We start from the raw sequence: 15,146 nt of genomic DNA on the forward strand, positions 1-15,146 counted from the left end.
GTTTATTCAACTACCTTTATTTCAGTTTATGAGGTTTTTTCTTCTTTGTATTCTCTCTGCTATGCCTCTGGAGAGGGCTGGAGGAGTGAACGGTAGTGTGGATGCATGGCTGCTGGCCCGAGATCAACCCATCACAGATATGTTTTTTGTGTAAGATTTGAAAAACTTAATGCTTTCAGTTTTAGTCTTGGATAGACACATTCTCTTGTGATGTATCTCACTCCCATATATATTTAGTATATATTCCACTCTTAAATTATTAGTGGGTTTTTTATTTGTTCTATACACTCTGAAGGAATATGAAATAATGCCATAAATCCTACCACCATCCCATGATACTTTACTTCTAAAATAAGTGCTCCTTGCTTGTTTTGGTGAACCAACAAAAAGAGTTATATGAGCATTAAAAAGATATTGCCTTGAGGTTAACTGTGGATGAGGAGTTTCCCATATTCTTACTAAAAGTGGAGTTTTTGTGCCTGAGGGACACCAGACTGCTCTTAGCATGTACTGTGAAATGAGTGTATGTATTTTTACTATGATCCAACTTGTATCCTTTTTTTGCATTTCCCCATGTTCATAAATACATAGCGTCCAACATATCTCTTCGGTATTTACACTCTAAAATCAAATATCTGCTTTGCATTAAATGAAACCCCTGATCAGTCTAGATAAAAATCCTACTTTCAACCATATCTACACTTCTCTGTTCCCTTTTACATTGAAGCCAACAGTCTAAAGCCATTGGCGTGAGCCCAAATTCATTCCCCTGAATGAATCACAGATCCTTTTGACTGATTTCCTTGTTTTACCATACCTTGAATATTTATTGGGAGCCTCTTTGCATGCATGAGTTGACAGCATGCCTGTTTTCCCTGTACTACTTGAGTCCATGAGTCTGTCGTAACTTGTAACGTGTCTCCTGCATGTTCTTTCTCATAACTGTGTTTTGTTGCAATGCTTCATTGCGTTTTTATCCACTAAGTTATTTCAGTTGGTCTTGCAAAGGTGCTCTGGTGTCAGAACAGCCAGATTACTTTCTAAGTGTGTGTTGTTGAAGTATTGGAACTATCATCTATAGCATCACATATGCAGCTGTGTGCCTTCTCCTCAGCTAGATCGGCTGCATGAAAGATGTTTTTTCCCTACTTCCTGCCTGAATTACATTCAGAGAGGTCTATACAATTCTTTCTGTCAGAAATTACCTATACTCTGTGGCTTTTGACATAACTTTTTAAATATGCAGAACGTTATGCCTTTTGAAAAGTTATTAAAATTGTCTATCAGCTCACAGGAAGTGCACGCTCTGCTTTCTTCAATCATTCATTTCCCTGGCATAAAACCATCTTTTTTTACCTGTGAAATTCTTGCCGTTGGCTGCGGCAGAACTTAATATACTTTTGTTAGTATACTCTGATTTTTAAAAATATATGGTATTGTTTAGCCTATGTATAGTACCTGTAAATTCAACTACTCTTGCTGTTCTCACATGGTAAACTGCCATTTGCATGTTTGGATATTTCCTCTGACCTCATTCACTTTACTTCTCCCTGATATTCAAGATTTTTTCATATATTTTCAGCATTCTTTTCCTGGTGGTGTAAGTAACATTCATATAACCTCAGAACAAGAAAAATCTTGTCTCTTATAAGGTTGGGCTTGTCTCCTATAAGGTTAAGAGTCACATATTTACTAAAGGCCCTCTTTTTATTTGCCTTGATTTAAAAAAAAATACAGAATATTACAAAGTATGGCATGCCAGCACTTTGCTGAAAATTAATTTTTTCATTAGAAATTCCTTACATAGACCGAGTTGTCTGTAGTAGACTTTTTAGTGTGCCTTAGATAAAATCTGATCTAATCTAGACATATTAGGCTGTATTATTTCCTTTGTAGTTAAACTGTGCAGTTTAAATTCTTCTGTACTTCAGCTGAGTTTTCTGGTAGCTTTGCCAAAAACGAAGGCATACTTTCAGCACACTCCTGTGTCATGAGATGGCCAAGATCACATGTACCTGTTTGATTCTTATTTGTTGTTCTTGTGAAGGATAAGGCAACTTGCCTTTGGCTTTTCATTTCACTTGACTTTTAAATGTATTTTTCAGAAGAAGTCTTTAGACTATGACTTAATGCCACAAGAATATTTTTTTCATGTATTTTAAATTCTTGTAACACCATATCTATTAACAGAAACTAGAGAGATTGGGATAAATATTTTCCTGCCATATAAAGAATGGCTAAAAATACTGCATGCTGGGCACGTGAAATATGTTTTTCAATACCACAAAACAAAATTTAAAAAAAAATTTCCTCAGAATATTTTAAAGGAAAGATAAGAAACCTAATAGATGTCATTTCTGTTCTGCGTGGAAGATTAACCTTTGTAATAACTACTAAAATCATCTTGAATTCATGTATTTCACATTGTTCATATGATTGGAGTCTGTCTGAAGATATTTATATAAGTAACATGCTAATTAGTCTTTTTGATTAGTTAGCAATTCAATAAGTTTTTATTCATTTGCCTTTATTATATAGCACTACTGCTTCTATAGTTCTAGACTTCTCACTAATCCATCAATGTAATTTTTTTCTGTAAGAAGTAAGGTAATATAAATGTAGTGAGAATGCTATTGCTGTGAATACTCTTAATTGCTAGTTGGCAAAGGAAACATTTTTTGACTGTTGAGGATTGAATTGGTCAATAAATGTGATGTAAGTTTAACAGAGAAATAATATCAGTAAGTTTTCTCACCCAAAGGAATTTGTGGTTTATATTACAGTTTGGGGTGGGTTTGGTTTTGTTTGTTTTAAGATAGAAAAGTAAAGATAAGTAGTCTTTTAGAAGCTGGGGAACACAGTTCATGCACTGTAGTCTTTCAATTTTGTTATGGAATTATTATTTGGGGAAATGCAGACAACTATTTTTAGTCCTTACAACTGATACTGGTAGTAATGCATAATAATTTTTATTGACAGAAGCTTTGAATAAGGGTACAACACCTATAACATCTTGAACATTATGAGTTTAGAGACTGAAGAAAAAATGCTTATTTTGAATATGGGAGACTAAAATAGTGAGTGGAATGAAAGTAATTCACACCCAGTAGCTATGAGCCCATGTATCTGTAGTGTCAATTACAAAACAACCTAATTAGATTCAGGTGTTATCTTGTATTTCTTGGTATTCTGACCATTGTAATTACTCCAAAGTATTGTGTATTTCTAATTTTTTTAAGTTACTATACTGGAATCAAAATGTTCCCCCAAAACAACAAGCATTAATTGCAATCAAGTTTATGTTTAATGTTTTGAAATCATCTGAGTTATGTGGTTTCTGTCAATAGTCCAGTTCTTTGTGCACATTTAAACATTTTGTAAGGTGCGAGGTTCTGTGACATTTACAATACAAAATCCCATTACTTCTAACATGACATTTCAAAGAGATTAAGTAATTCAGATCCTTTCTTTTGGAGAATTTCCACTCAGATCTACCCATAGTCCTTAAAACTTCTGTCTAAGTAGACATTGTAGCAAGAGGGCTGTGTAGTATTATAAACAAGCCACAAGAAAATGTTGTAACAAAAGCAATAAAAACTAACTCAAACATTTAAAAAAATCATACAAACAGGATGGAGTACTGAATCAGGACCTGGGACGATGCAAAGCTGATCAAATCTGTCTGTCTGTATCAGCATGGTAGTAAAGATAAAAGAGTTATGGTCAAGCCTACATCTTGATTTTTGTAGAAATATCTATATAATAAAATACCTATATAAGTCTAAGAGAGATGGTTTCACATGCCACAGATACTAAAAAATTTAAATATATACTTTGCTGGAATCTTAGCCTCCAGTAAATTTCAGCTCTTCCCATTTCAGCTGGCACTGAAAATACTTTTTATCTTAGAAAAGTCTTTGGATTTAACACCTCTATAGTAGCAAACTGCTTGTGTGGAAAAATTTCCTTACTAATATTAATTAATAGTACTTGTTTAAAGGTGTCAATTTCAAGAAGAGAACCTAAAGTCTACCAGTGGTCATCTGTTATTCTGACTGCCATGCTCACAAAGATAGTGTTTATTTTATTACAAGAAATTAATGCCATAAACTCCAAAAGAGACCAGGAATGCAGATCTATTCATCATTTCACCATGAAAGTGAGATAGAAAGACACTGAGTATTGAAAATAGTGCCTCATGCTCCTTAGCAGAAATGCTTGAAGGAAACAAATTTACAGATAGGGAGACAAATCTCAAAGTAAGAAATGTGATGGCAGTGCAACACAAATTTCTAGTATTTAGGAAATGCAAATATTAATTTCTTGCTCTAGTTGCAGTAGTCAGTAGAATAACTTCAGTAATAGAAGATGTAGAAATTTCCTCTGTATGTGTTTTAAAATCATCTTAGGGCCTCAGGGAAAAAAGAAATACAAACCAACAAAGAAAATAAAAACCCTACAGCAACTTTATAGCATCTTGAAACCTTTCAAACTTACTATTTGGTATTAAATGGAAAGCTCCTCCTTGACAGCTAACAGGAGTAGGTTCTTTGTTGTGTCTCTCTTTTTCTTTTCTCTGTTTTGAGGAAATGGCAGAGAGAAATGCATGTCATTTAGCCTGTAGGATTTATTTTCTCGTGAATCCAGTGCCATCTTGTTCCTTGCTTTGATTTTTTCACTTAAAAAAAAGCCTCAGGATTTATATTGTTAAGCTTTTATTTTTAGTTTGGATATCTGTTTTTACTTGTAGCCTTCTGCACACTATGCTTTTTAGAACACAGTGTGGTACGTGCAACAATATCAATATATTATGGGAACTTCAGAGAGAAACTTTTGTAACTGAAAGCAAGAAATAATCGTGTAAAGTTGATTAAGCTTCAGGGCAAAAACACTGGGTTGCTACCACAGACTTCATGACTGGCATATGTAAACTTTGGAAAGCCCTGGCTGGTTTTTATCCTATGTCATTTACTCTGAACTGCTTTCTGGTAAAACCACCTTCCTGCCAAGCCAGCACAGTGGGGACAGCAGTGTCCCAAAAGTCTCAGTCTTGTGTGCCCGATAATGTGACCACCACTGGCTCGTCACAACTCTTCTTTTACTGAGCCATGGGAAAGAATATCTTGGTGTCAGTGTGCTGGAGCAAGGGAACAAGCTCTGCAGGCAGGGCCTGGGGATGTTGGCAGACTCTGCACTGAGCAGGAGTCAGCTGAGCACAGGTTCAGTGATGAAGTCCTGATGCATTGTTCAAAGGGGTTTTAGGATGAGGGAAGAGACAAGAATCTTGACTCCATGTTTCAGAAGGCTTGGTTTATTATTTTATGATATATATTATTTAAAAACTATACTAAAAGAATAGAAGAAAGGATTTCATCAGAAAGCTAGCTAAGAATAGAAAAGGAATGAATAAAAAAGGTTTGTGTCTGACCGAGACAGTCTGGACACGTGGACTGTGATTGGCCATTAATTAGAAGCAACCAGATGGGACCAGTCAAAAATCCACCTGTTGCATTCCATAGCAGCAGATAAGAATTGTTTGCATTTTGTTCTTGAGGCCTCTCAGCTTCTCAGGAGGGAAAATCCTAAGGGAAGGATTTTTCATAGAACATGTCGGTGACAAAGTCCCTTATAAGGGGCTGTGTTAGCAATAATATAGTTAACAAGTCAAGGGAAATGGTTGTTCTCATCTACTCTCATCTACTTGCATTCCTGAGGCCACACCTGAGGTATCTCCCTCTGTGTCCAGTTTTTGTGTTCCTGTGGAAAAGATTTGTACTTTAAGAAAGTTAATGAGGAGGCTGGACTGAGGGACTCACAGGATTCCTTACACCCTATTTGATTCTGTGCAAATATAGTGTTCATGAAGTGTTCTCTAGATGAATATTGAATATTGTTAACTGTCTGTAATTGATCACCATATTTTAAAAAGGATAAAGAACAACATGAGTTTTAGTGTAATCCACTCTATCACCAGCACCCTGTTTCAAATGATAAGATATTTGGTAATTTTTATAATAAAAGTTGTATTTTTAAATTTGGATTGCCTATTTTGGTTGCCCAAGTTGTTAACGGAGGAGTTCCTTTCTGTGATCTTTCATCAGCCACTTAGGGAACTTGTGCCACTGGGATAAGGCATTCAGGTCTTTGTGTGTCTGCAGAAGCTGAGTTAGTATCTAGACACCCTGTGGCTCCATGGAGAGCACATACTATTGCTTGGCTCTCTTGAATGCTCTGCACAGCCCTCTTGCTGTGTAAGGATCCTAGCATCTGAGCTTTGATATTTGAGTGGGATATCTAAGCTGGGCATTGTGAAGGGCTTCTCCTCACAGCATTAATACTGTTTTCAGGCACCAGTGTGTATCAATGCATAAGGGCTGACAAATTCTCACTGGCTCAGTGGGATGTTGAGGAGATCATACCATAAGTCATTTTATTACAGCACTGTTGGGATCTTTGTCAGAACCTTAGGTAAAATGAACAATACTTTTGGGATGTGATTATTTTACTCAGTTTACTTGAAGGCAATGAAAGGATTTTTTTAAAATCTTTTCTTTCTTTCTGAAGAGGTGAAAGAGATTACTGGAATGAAAGTGACACAGAATTTTGCCACTGCCATCAAGTTTTAGTAGTTCCCATGATTATTCAATCATGAAAGAAAAATGGACAGTCAGCTGATACATATCTAAGTCTACAGGCCAAGCATGTTAATTTTTGAAAACAGCAGATATAATGCTTTACAACTCCTTTAAAAGAAAAGCATCTCACATATATCTATTCAGATACATTGTCTTATTTATATTATGTATGATGGGAGGTTCATGTTACCTTTCCTAGCAAGTATATAGAGTTCAGGATTCATGCTCACCATCAAACTCCCTACAAATGACAAAGGTTAGGTTAATAATTTTTTCACTAAGTCAGGAATGGATAACTGCCCATTTACCTCCATATGTCATTTTGAATATTGACATATATCATCAATTAAGCAGTAGAGGATTTCACCTTAGATCAGAGAACCCCGGGAAGACTCAGCAACTTCATAGAGGAGTATTCTGATTCAGTAGTTGGCTTTCTTCTGGGTTGGTACCAGAAATGGGGCAATATAGGATATAAGTATAAACATCTAAATTACAAATGTAGAAACTAGTGGTGATATTCTCCATATTATACACAAAACAAACACATGCAAAGTCATTGAGCTAATTATAATTGTCTTTCACAATAGTATATAACTAAAATCTAATTTTTCTGGCAATCACAGGCATTCAAATAATCTTGTTATCTTTCTGAAGTTTAGTTACTGCAACTATTGTGTGCCACTTTTTTAAAATTTAGACCAGTGTAATTCCATACCACTACTTAATGAGCTTTTGTGGTTCCTATTGGAAAATTTTAAGAGTTAAAAAAAGCATTTCCCACCGGCATTCAGATGCAGGAAATTTCAAAGGTACATACACAGTGCCTAACTTAGTGCAGATAGTGAGGAAGGGAAAGCACTGGCATTTGCAGAATAAAGTTGCTACAAACACATAAAAGTTGCATTAAAAGTTAATAAAACAAAGTTGCACACTAGCCTGTGCCAATGCTGTCTTGAGAAGACTATTTAAGGAAAATTTTTGAAGAAACTTCTAAGAAGGTTTTTCAAAATTCTATGACATAAAGGTGCTTGAATTAAGCATTGCTTTGAATGACACATAAAAAAAGTTTAGGAATCCAAAAAATGAAAGCTAGGGGAGACAGTGCTTTGAATCTTCATACATTCCCAGTAAATGAAGCCAAAATGCAATAAATAAAATTGGCATTTTGGTTTAAAAAAATCAATATTTTTTTTTCAAAAAGACCCAATGCATATTTCCTGAATACACTACCTTAAGTTCAATAATTATGAACAAAATATGTGTACCCAGGGGGAAGTAAATGATCATCAGCACATGTATATATTGGTAAAGAGAAAGTATTTATTGTATCTGTTACTCTTGGTACTTCCCTATTATCCTTGGTCTTGTTGCCTTTCTATTCATTGGTAAAGTAAACACTCAAAAACTTGTGAAAAGGCATAAAAATCACTTGAACACTGATAAATATTGGGCAGTTTGAGAAAACTGACATATCTTCCTTTACGGATATATTTCTTCTTACTGCAGATCTAATGCATTTGAAGTGCTGGCACTCGATGGAGTTAGTACTGGGATACTTCAGTTTTATACAGCCCAGGAGAGTGCTGACTGGCTGAGAGCAATGTCTACTAACATCAGTGATTTGACACTACAAAATGTATGTTACTTTCCACATATTTTCTTGTTTATGCTATTGTAAAGTTATTTCTAGTTTTCAAAGGGTAAAAAACAATTCAGCTTTAAGTACAATATATAAAATGCTTGTGTATGGGGAGGAAAAGGAGAAAGGACAAAATAGGGAGAGGTTGCCTGATCAAAAGTATCAAGAAGTTTTCAAGGCATGCAGTGTTAGCATAGAACAGAAAACAGTATTAAATCAGTTTATGTTTATCATTTTAACAATTTTTAGGGCAAAGTATGTATCCATACTGGTCATTTCACAGAGCTTTAGATGTGGCCAAATAGTTCATTTTCACATTTTTGTAGTTAAACTGTGCTTGAAATTAGCATTTGTTGATTTTGAAACAAGCATGTGAAAATTCTGTAGCTGGTGAAGAATGATTTACTGAGACTTACTGGTGACAGTAGTTTTACATCTCTAAGTTGTCTAAGAGTTGACTTATTTAAGGTCTCATTATTCCATCTCACTTCCTAGAAGTATAAAGATGCTTATGCTATTTTAAGTTACTCCTGTAAATTAATAAGTAACAATTGCCTTTGCAAGCAGAAGTATTAACTAATCTCCAGAGAAACAGAAAATTACTATTTGGACAGCACATTTATTATTCCATCAAAGAGCAGCTAAAAACATTGATTATTATGGAATTAACTATGAAGTTAAATAGGAAACTCGATAATGTACAATTTTAAAAGTATGTTTGTCTTTAAGTAATGATAAAATTCAGTGATAAAAAAATAGCACAGCTGTCCGTGAAAGAATTGCTTGTGCAGGTTTTAATCTTTTCTTTCTCTACAAGTGCAGAGTCTATTGACTTCTTTCATAAATTATGATTAAGTAGCCTGAATTTTATTTGTGCGTTGTACTCTAAATGAACTGTTGCTTAGGTCTCCAGATTATATTGTGTAGAATTTGTATTCAATCTCAATATAAATCTTTAAGTCTGTTGGTTAAAACAGACTTAAAATTTAATTTGTTTTCCTATTCTTCAAAAGCTACATGAATCACATTTGTTCATAATAGTTCTTTTATTCTATTAATTCTTTTAAAATATTCATTTATTCAATTAATTTTTTTAAAATATTCAATTGCTCAAACAATCTCTTCTTCAAAGTCAGACATTTTTGCTTATGACGTATTCTTTTTAAATACTATTTAGTGACTCACATAATGTACAGGGTATTATTATGTAATAATTCTAAGAAAGTGTATGCTAATATTTCTAGAGCAATTCCAATTCATAGTTACTAAGCCATTTTTTTCTTTCTTTCTAGAGAAATTCACTGAATACAAGCCACTCCAATGATATAAGTGAATAATAATAAAAATAAAAGAAGGCAGCCTTTGTTAGTCATAGGATGCTAGTCAGTTTTTTTGAAAGGACTATGTGCAGTAATTATGTGTCCTGACATAGTATCTTCACTGTGCTGTGACCTGTCGGCAGCAATATTTTATTAGAAACTGAGAGCTTTCTCAGTCTTCTCCACTATCTTTTACTAGTGAACTCTGTCAACAAAGTAGTCCATCTGGTGTTCATATAACTGACTGTTCCCAGGAAGGGCCTGAGAAACAACAGTCATGATGAATATCCATGTTCTTTGTTCTTAGTGAGTCACAAAGTAAACTCTATGCAGCTCATATGAGAAGCATGTAAATTTTTTGCTTGGACAGTAGCTTTACAGGTTTTGTCAGGCGTGCAGCCTGTGGTATAACTGGAAAGGTCAGGCCAGAGCATTTATTTAATTATTGATCATCAGAAGGGGAGATGCAGTAGTCAGTGAGAATCCCTTTTGTTGCAAACTATTTTTAAGACGGGGATTGAGAGGGTGGAGTACAGCAGAAGGCTGGACAGCTCTCTGCCTCTGAGCAGCCAGAAAGCACAGACCACCCTCCACAGTGCTTCGGGCAGGGCCTTTGAATCAGGCTTCTTGGAAGTCCATTTGGAATCCTTTTGATTACCTTAGTCTTATAATTTCAAAACAAGTGATTCTTATCTTGTCCTACCTCTTATTCTGACATTGGGGAATTAATCTGTAATTCCTTCAGAGTTTCTTCCTGTTTCTGCATTTCTTCACTTCTGTAGGATGTCTCCCCATTCTCCAGGACCAAAGATAATCACTATTCATTTAGAAATTGTTTCAGAGAGCTCCTTATCCATTTATGGGTTATTTTCATGAGTACTTGCTGACTCAAAGTTCAATTGCTTCTCCAAATAGTTAAACTGTTGATTTCCTATTCTGTCCCACACCATCATCTCAGTATGGAAATTAATTGCTAAATACATGATAACAATGGACTTTTTTGCTAACGCTGTTGGCATAATATCAGCATCCTTACTTGAGCTATTACTAGGTTTTTAAGCAATACTTATCATTATTCATGTTTTACTTCCATACATTTTTGCACTTGGTTTTGCTGATATTTGTTTCATGACTTTAGCAACTTTTCTTGCACCTTAGTCATTCTTACTGAAACTGTGCCTATTTGTGTAACTCTTATATACATTTTTGTCCTATATATTTGCATGACATTCTGAATAATTAATTTTAGAATTTTAATTCTCAAAGAGCTCCTAATCAGGATATTGGTTTTTTGTACAGTGCACCCAATCTTTCCTGTATCATTTTACCCTAATATACTTTTTTTTTTTTTATTTTACCCTAATAAAGTCATGTTCAGTAGCTCTTTGTCAGATCTCCTGTTGATGTCAGGAGACAGTCCTAGTGTAGGTAGTGCAAAAATAGCTCTGCCACAATGTGACACTTCTGCCAATGTCAGACTACTCTTTTGAAGTACTACTGAAAGATCTAACTTCTATACAAAGGCAAGCTCTCTGGGGATCAAGCGTATAGGAGGAGTCATCTTTCAACAGTGGAGATGTGAGAACTTGTCACTGCATAGGAGTGCTGCCCCTGTACATATTTAGAGAGTGTTACTTGGTAGATGAGAAATAATGATTCTGGTACCAGCCTGGACTCAATTCTTAGATGACAGGGGAGCACAAGGGAGGCTGCAATGTGGAGAAAAATGTAAGAGTGTCTTTTCAGCCCTCATTGCTGACACATGCTTTGTATACTTAGCTCAGAAAATCTCCTACTTACAGTCAGCTTTACAAGCAACATGCATTTCTGAGGACCCTTGTCCCAAATTACTCATCTCTCTGTACATATTCTGTTTTCTCACATACTTTTCTAGCAGCATGAAACTACCCTATCATCTTCCTTTGTGATTCAATCCTCATTTTCAATATTCTCAAAGCTTTTTACATTTATCCTTGGCAGAAATAAATGCAGGTGAATTAGCACCTCAGATTTATTTCTTCGTACACCTCTTTTCTTGCAGAAGGAGGTGCAGTTGGAAAAACCAAGGAAAGGTGGGCAACAGAAACTGGCAGTAAATTTTCCATGATTAAACAAGAAGCACAGGAAATTAATTAATCTGCCTGTGCTTCTTGCTGCTCCTGTTCTTAATTTCTTCAGCTGAAGGGCTCTTTGTAGGCTGAAGTGACAGAGCTGTAATGGCTATGACTTTTTAGGAGAAAGGTCTTTGGGATAATTTATATTTCTCGCTCTGTTTTTCACCATTCAGATTGACAGCTATAAGATATACCCAGGTTTTCTCATGGATCTTAGTTATTGTCTTTGAAATATAGCACTGAGCATAATTTCAGTCATAATAAGTAGAAGCACCTAAAGGTAATGCTGTCAGTTCATTTACATTATAGAGATTTGTTTCTTATATATAAAACTTTCTCAACGTTTTGTGTTTTTTTCACAGTAAATTCTAATGATGTTATTTTAAAAAATGTAAATAAATGAGTAGGTCATAAGCAGGTCAGAGAACAAGTTATGATGCTCTTGTTCCACTTTAATCATTATTTATGATTTGTATAAATGATTTCAGAAGTTTCATTGAAGGATGGTAGAAACTTAAAATTTGATATTAAAGTAGGGTTATTAATCCAGATTGCATTTATGGCCATGACATCTTTTTTAATTGTATATGTCATAGTCTGTAAATCTTCTCTTTTATTTATTCATGTAAACACATATCTGGGGATATTTTGTATTACAGTTGTGTGAAATGTCTGTTGTAATAGGGAGAGGCTTATGAAATATGAGCTTTAAACATACACTAAAAAAAGAAAGAAGATTGAGAAGGTCTTGCTTTCTTTACACAGCAGATTGTGGGGTACATGTAGATGGAAATAAAATCCTTGTGTGTAGGAAGCAGTATACAAATTTCACTGCCTCAATGATTACACAAGCAGTTCTATTCCCAGGGTGAGAATGCATAATATTTCTTCACTGCTGCTTTTTTGTTGTTTTAAATACAAAATTTCCAGTTGAAAGTACCACAGTTCAGACTGTAGATGTTGTAAAGGGAAGTCAGTAGGGATAGGACCCATGTCCCCTAAACCTGGCCAAGCAATAAGCAGTCACATAGGAAAATACAGCTAGGAAAAAAATAGGTGCCTGTCAAGAGCCTTCACTGTTTTCTTGAAAGAGAACAAAGGTATATTATATGTGAAATAAATCCCAGCCTGGGAGGCATTTAGATTTAGGTAAATGGTTCTGAATAATTTTAGTTCCTGCCCTGTATGTATCCATTTAGAACAGAGCATAGGAATTACAATTTGCTTAATAGTTTCTTTTCCAAGTAGCCTGCAGTCTTTGCAGGCCCAGGTTTTTTGTTTTAGTTCCCCTGCTGTGTCCAGCTTGCACTTCTATACTGCAGGGCTGAGAATTCATGCAGTGCCAGCAAGGTAAATGCATCCCATTTGTATTCCTGCCTGTCTGCACCGGCTGTGCAGACATGTGAAGGGCACATGTGGTGCCAGGTGAAGTGAAGAGTTCGTGCTTCTCTGCCCCGTGACACTGGGATGTAACGTGGTATAGAAGCAGATCTTTTTTCTCTCCCCACAGCTACATCAGGGCTGCAGCCTTCCTGCTTGGAATAGGGAATGAGTTGCCTGTGCAGTGAAAAACTGTGGAGTCCAAAGCATTCTTCCCTGTTATCCTTTCCAATGGGAAGCTGAGCTGGTTATTAGGGTGCTCTTCAAAATATTCTACCTACTTGGGCCAGAAAACTTTCATAGTCAGTCTGACACACTTTATTCCAGGCACATCTGAACCCATTTACTTGCACTGGGTTGTGCTATAGTAATCTTATTATTGAGTATGGTTTTGGACACCTGAAAGGTAATTATATTTTCTATGTGTCTAACATGGCTATTCTGTTGTTACTTTGTGTATGTATTTGTGTCTGAGGCACAGGAGAAAGGTTGGACTTGATTATGGGCAGGGTGTATCAGCATTTCTATTGTCGTTGAAGTATTCCGGGTGACTTCTCATTATGTCCTGCAGAACTCTTCCAGCAGGACTAATCCCACCACCAAATCAGACTGGTGACTGCTTCCTTCTGCATCACGGGCCAGTTCACCAACTTGTTTCAACCAAGTTACAGAGTGAGGTTCTTGAGTTTGAGTGTGTGAGGGAGAAGAAACCCTTATGGCCATGATAGCTTAGGACTGACTAGAGCCCTGAGCATTGCTATCACCCTCTGTCCATACAGTCAAGACTCCTGTTGTCATCTTAGCCCTCCACACTGTCTTTTTTCCTAAGGTCATTTTGTTGATGATCATAGATAATTCACTCTGCGGAGGACAATGACTTGTTATTTTCCTCTGTTAGGTGCAAGAGTGTGTGTGTGTGTGTGTGTGTGTGTGTGTGTGTGTGTGTGTGTATAAATCCTGATACATCCTGAGGCCTGTGTTATTACCATAACACAAAGTCTGCAGGCCCCTACAGGTGTACTGGGTCTGGCTGGGATGGGGGGAGCTTCCTTCATAGCAGCAGGCACTGTGTTTTGTATAGAATGAAGGCTTTGACTTTTTCTCACTCTGACACATCCCACCTACCCAGCCGAGGATGGATCAAGGAATTAGGAAGGGACATGGATGGGTTAGCTAACTGAAAGTGGGCAAAGAGATATTCCACACCATTGTGCTCAGCAATTGAAATGATGTTGTGAAGAAAGGAGGTGTGGGTTTGTCTTCCAAAATGGCTGTTGCTTGAAGCCTGCTTGTGGTAGACAGAGTGATTGCATTCATATCACTTGAATTTTTCTTATTTCTTTCTCTTAAGCTCTGCTCATCTTGACTCAGAAGTTTTCTTGCTTTTCCTATTCTCTCATCCTTCCTGCTGGTTGGGAGGAGGGAGTGAACAGCTGTGTGGGTGCTCAGCTACAGGCCAGAGTCAACCCACCACAGCAGTCAATGGCATCACCATATTACCATGAGTTACATCCACAGATTTGATCTTACAAATCTGGTGTGCCCAGGATACAAGCAATAGCCCTGGAATTCTTCTGTTTGTTTCCTAGGGCAATTGCAGTTTTCCCTGATCACTGGTGTAGGGTTTTGGTCCTCCATCACAAGCCTTTCATTTCCAATAAAACAAGCTTTTTGGCAACAAGGTCCTTTGGAAGTACTCATCAACTCTAGAACAGCTTTCAGTTTACTCCTAGGATGTAGGGAAGTCTGGTTTTCCACTTTAATATATTTCTTTCTAAATTCTTATCTACACTTTATAAAATTGCAGTTTAAAAAGTGTTACACTTCAAAAAAGTATTTATGTATGATATATGTCAGTATTTGACCACCACTCATATGTGCAAACTGTGACTGCCAGAGAAAAGTCAAAATGATCAAAACTCTTCATTATCTAAACAAAGAGGAAAAACTTTGTCTTGAAGAGTAAACTAAGAGGAAAACCCATGCAATTTTCATTTCGTCTTTAAATACATCTTACGCTCTAAGGTCACAAGGACTTAATTACAGATGTCATTTA

General features: G+C 36.1%; 1 protein-coding gene across 1 annotated transcript in view; it reads left to right on the plus strand.

The window, feature by feature from the left end:
* Positions 1 to 15,146, plus strand: part of SNTG2 (syntrophin gamma 2) — a 137,936-nt gene that overhangs the window by 72,040 nt on the left and 50,750 nt on the right. The window contains exon 10 of the mRNA XM_059843310.1: positions 8,145 to 8,274. Coding sequence (XP_059699293.1) covers positions 8,145 to 8,274 — 130 coding nt within the window. The remainder of the gene's footprint in view (positions 1 to 8,144; positions 8,275 to 15,146) is intronic.

Source organism: Haemorhous mexicanus, chromosome 3 (assembly GCF_027477595.1).
Source record: "Haemorhous mexicanus isolate bHaeMex1 chromosome 3, bHaeMex1.pri, whole genome shotgun sequence".
Lineage (NCBI taxonomy): Eukaryota > Metazoa > Chordata > Aves > Passeriformes > Fringillidae > Haemorhous > Haemorhous mexicanus.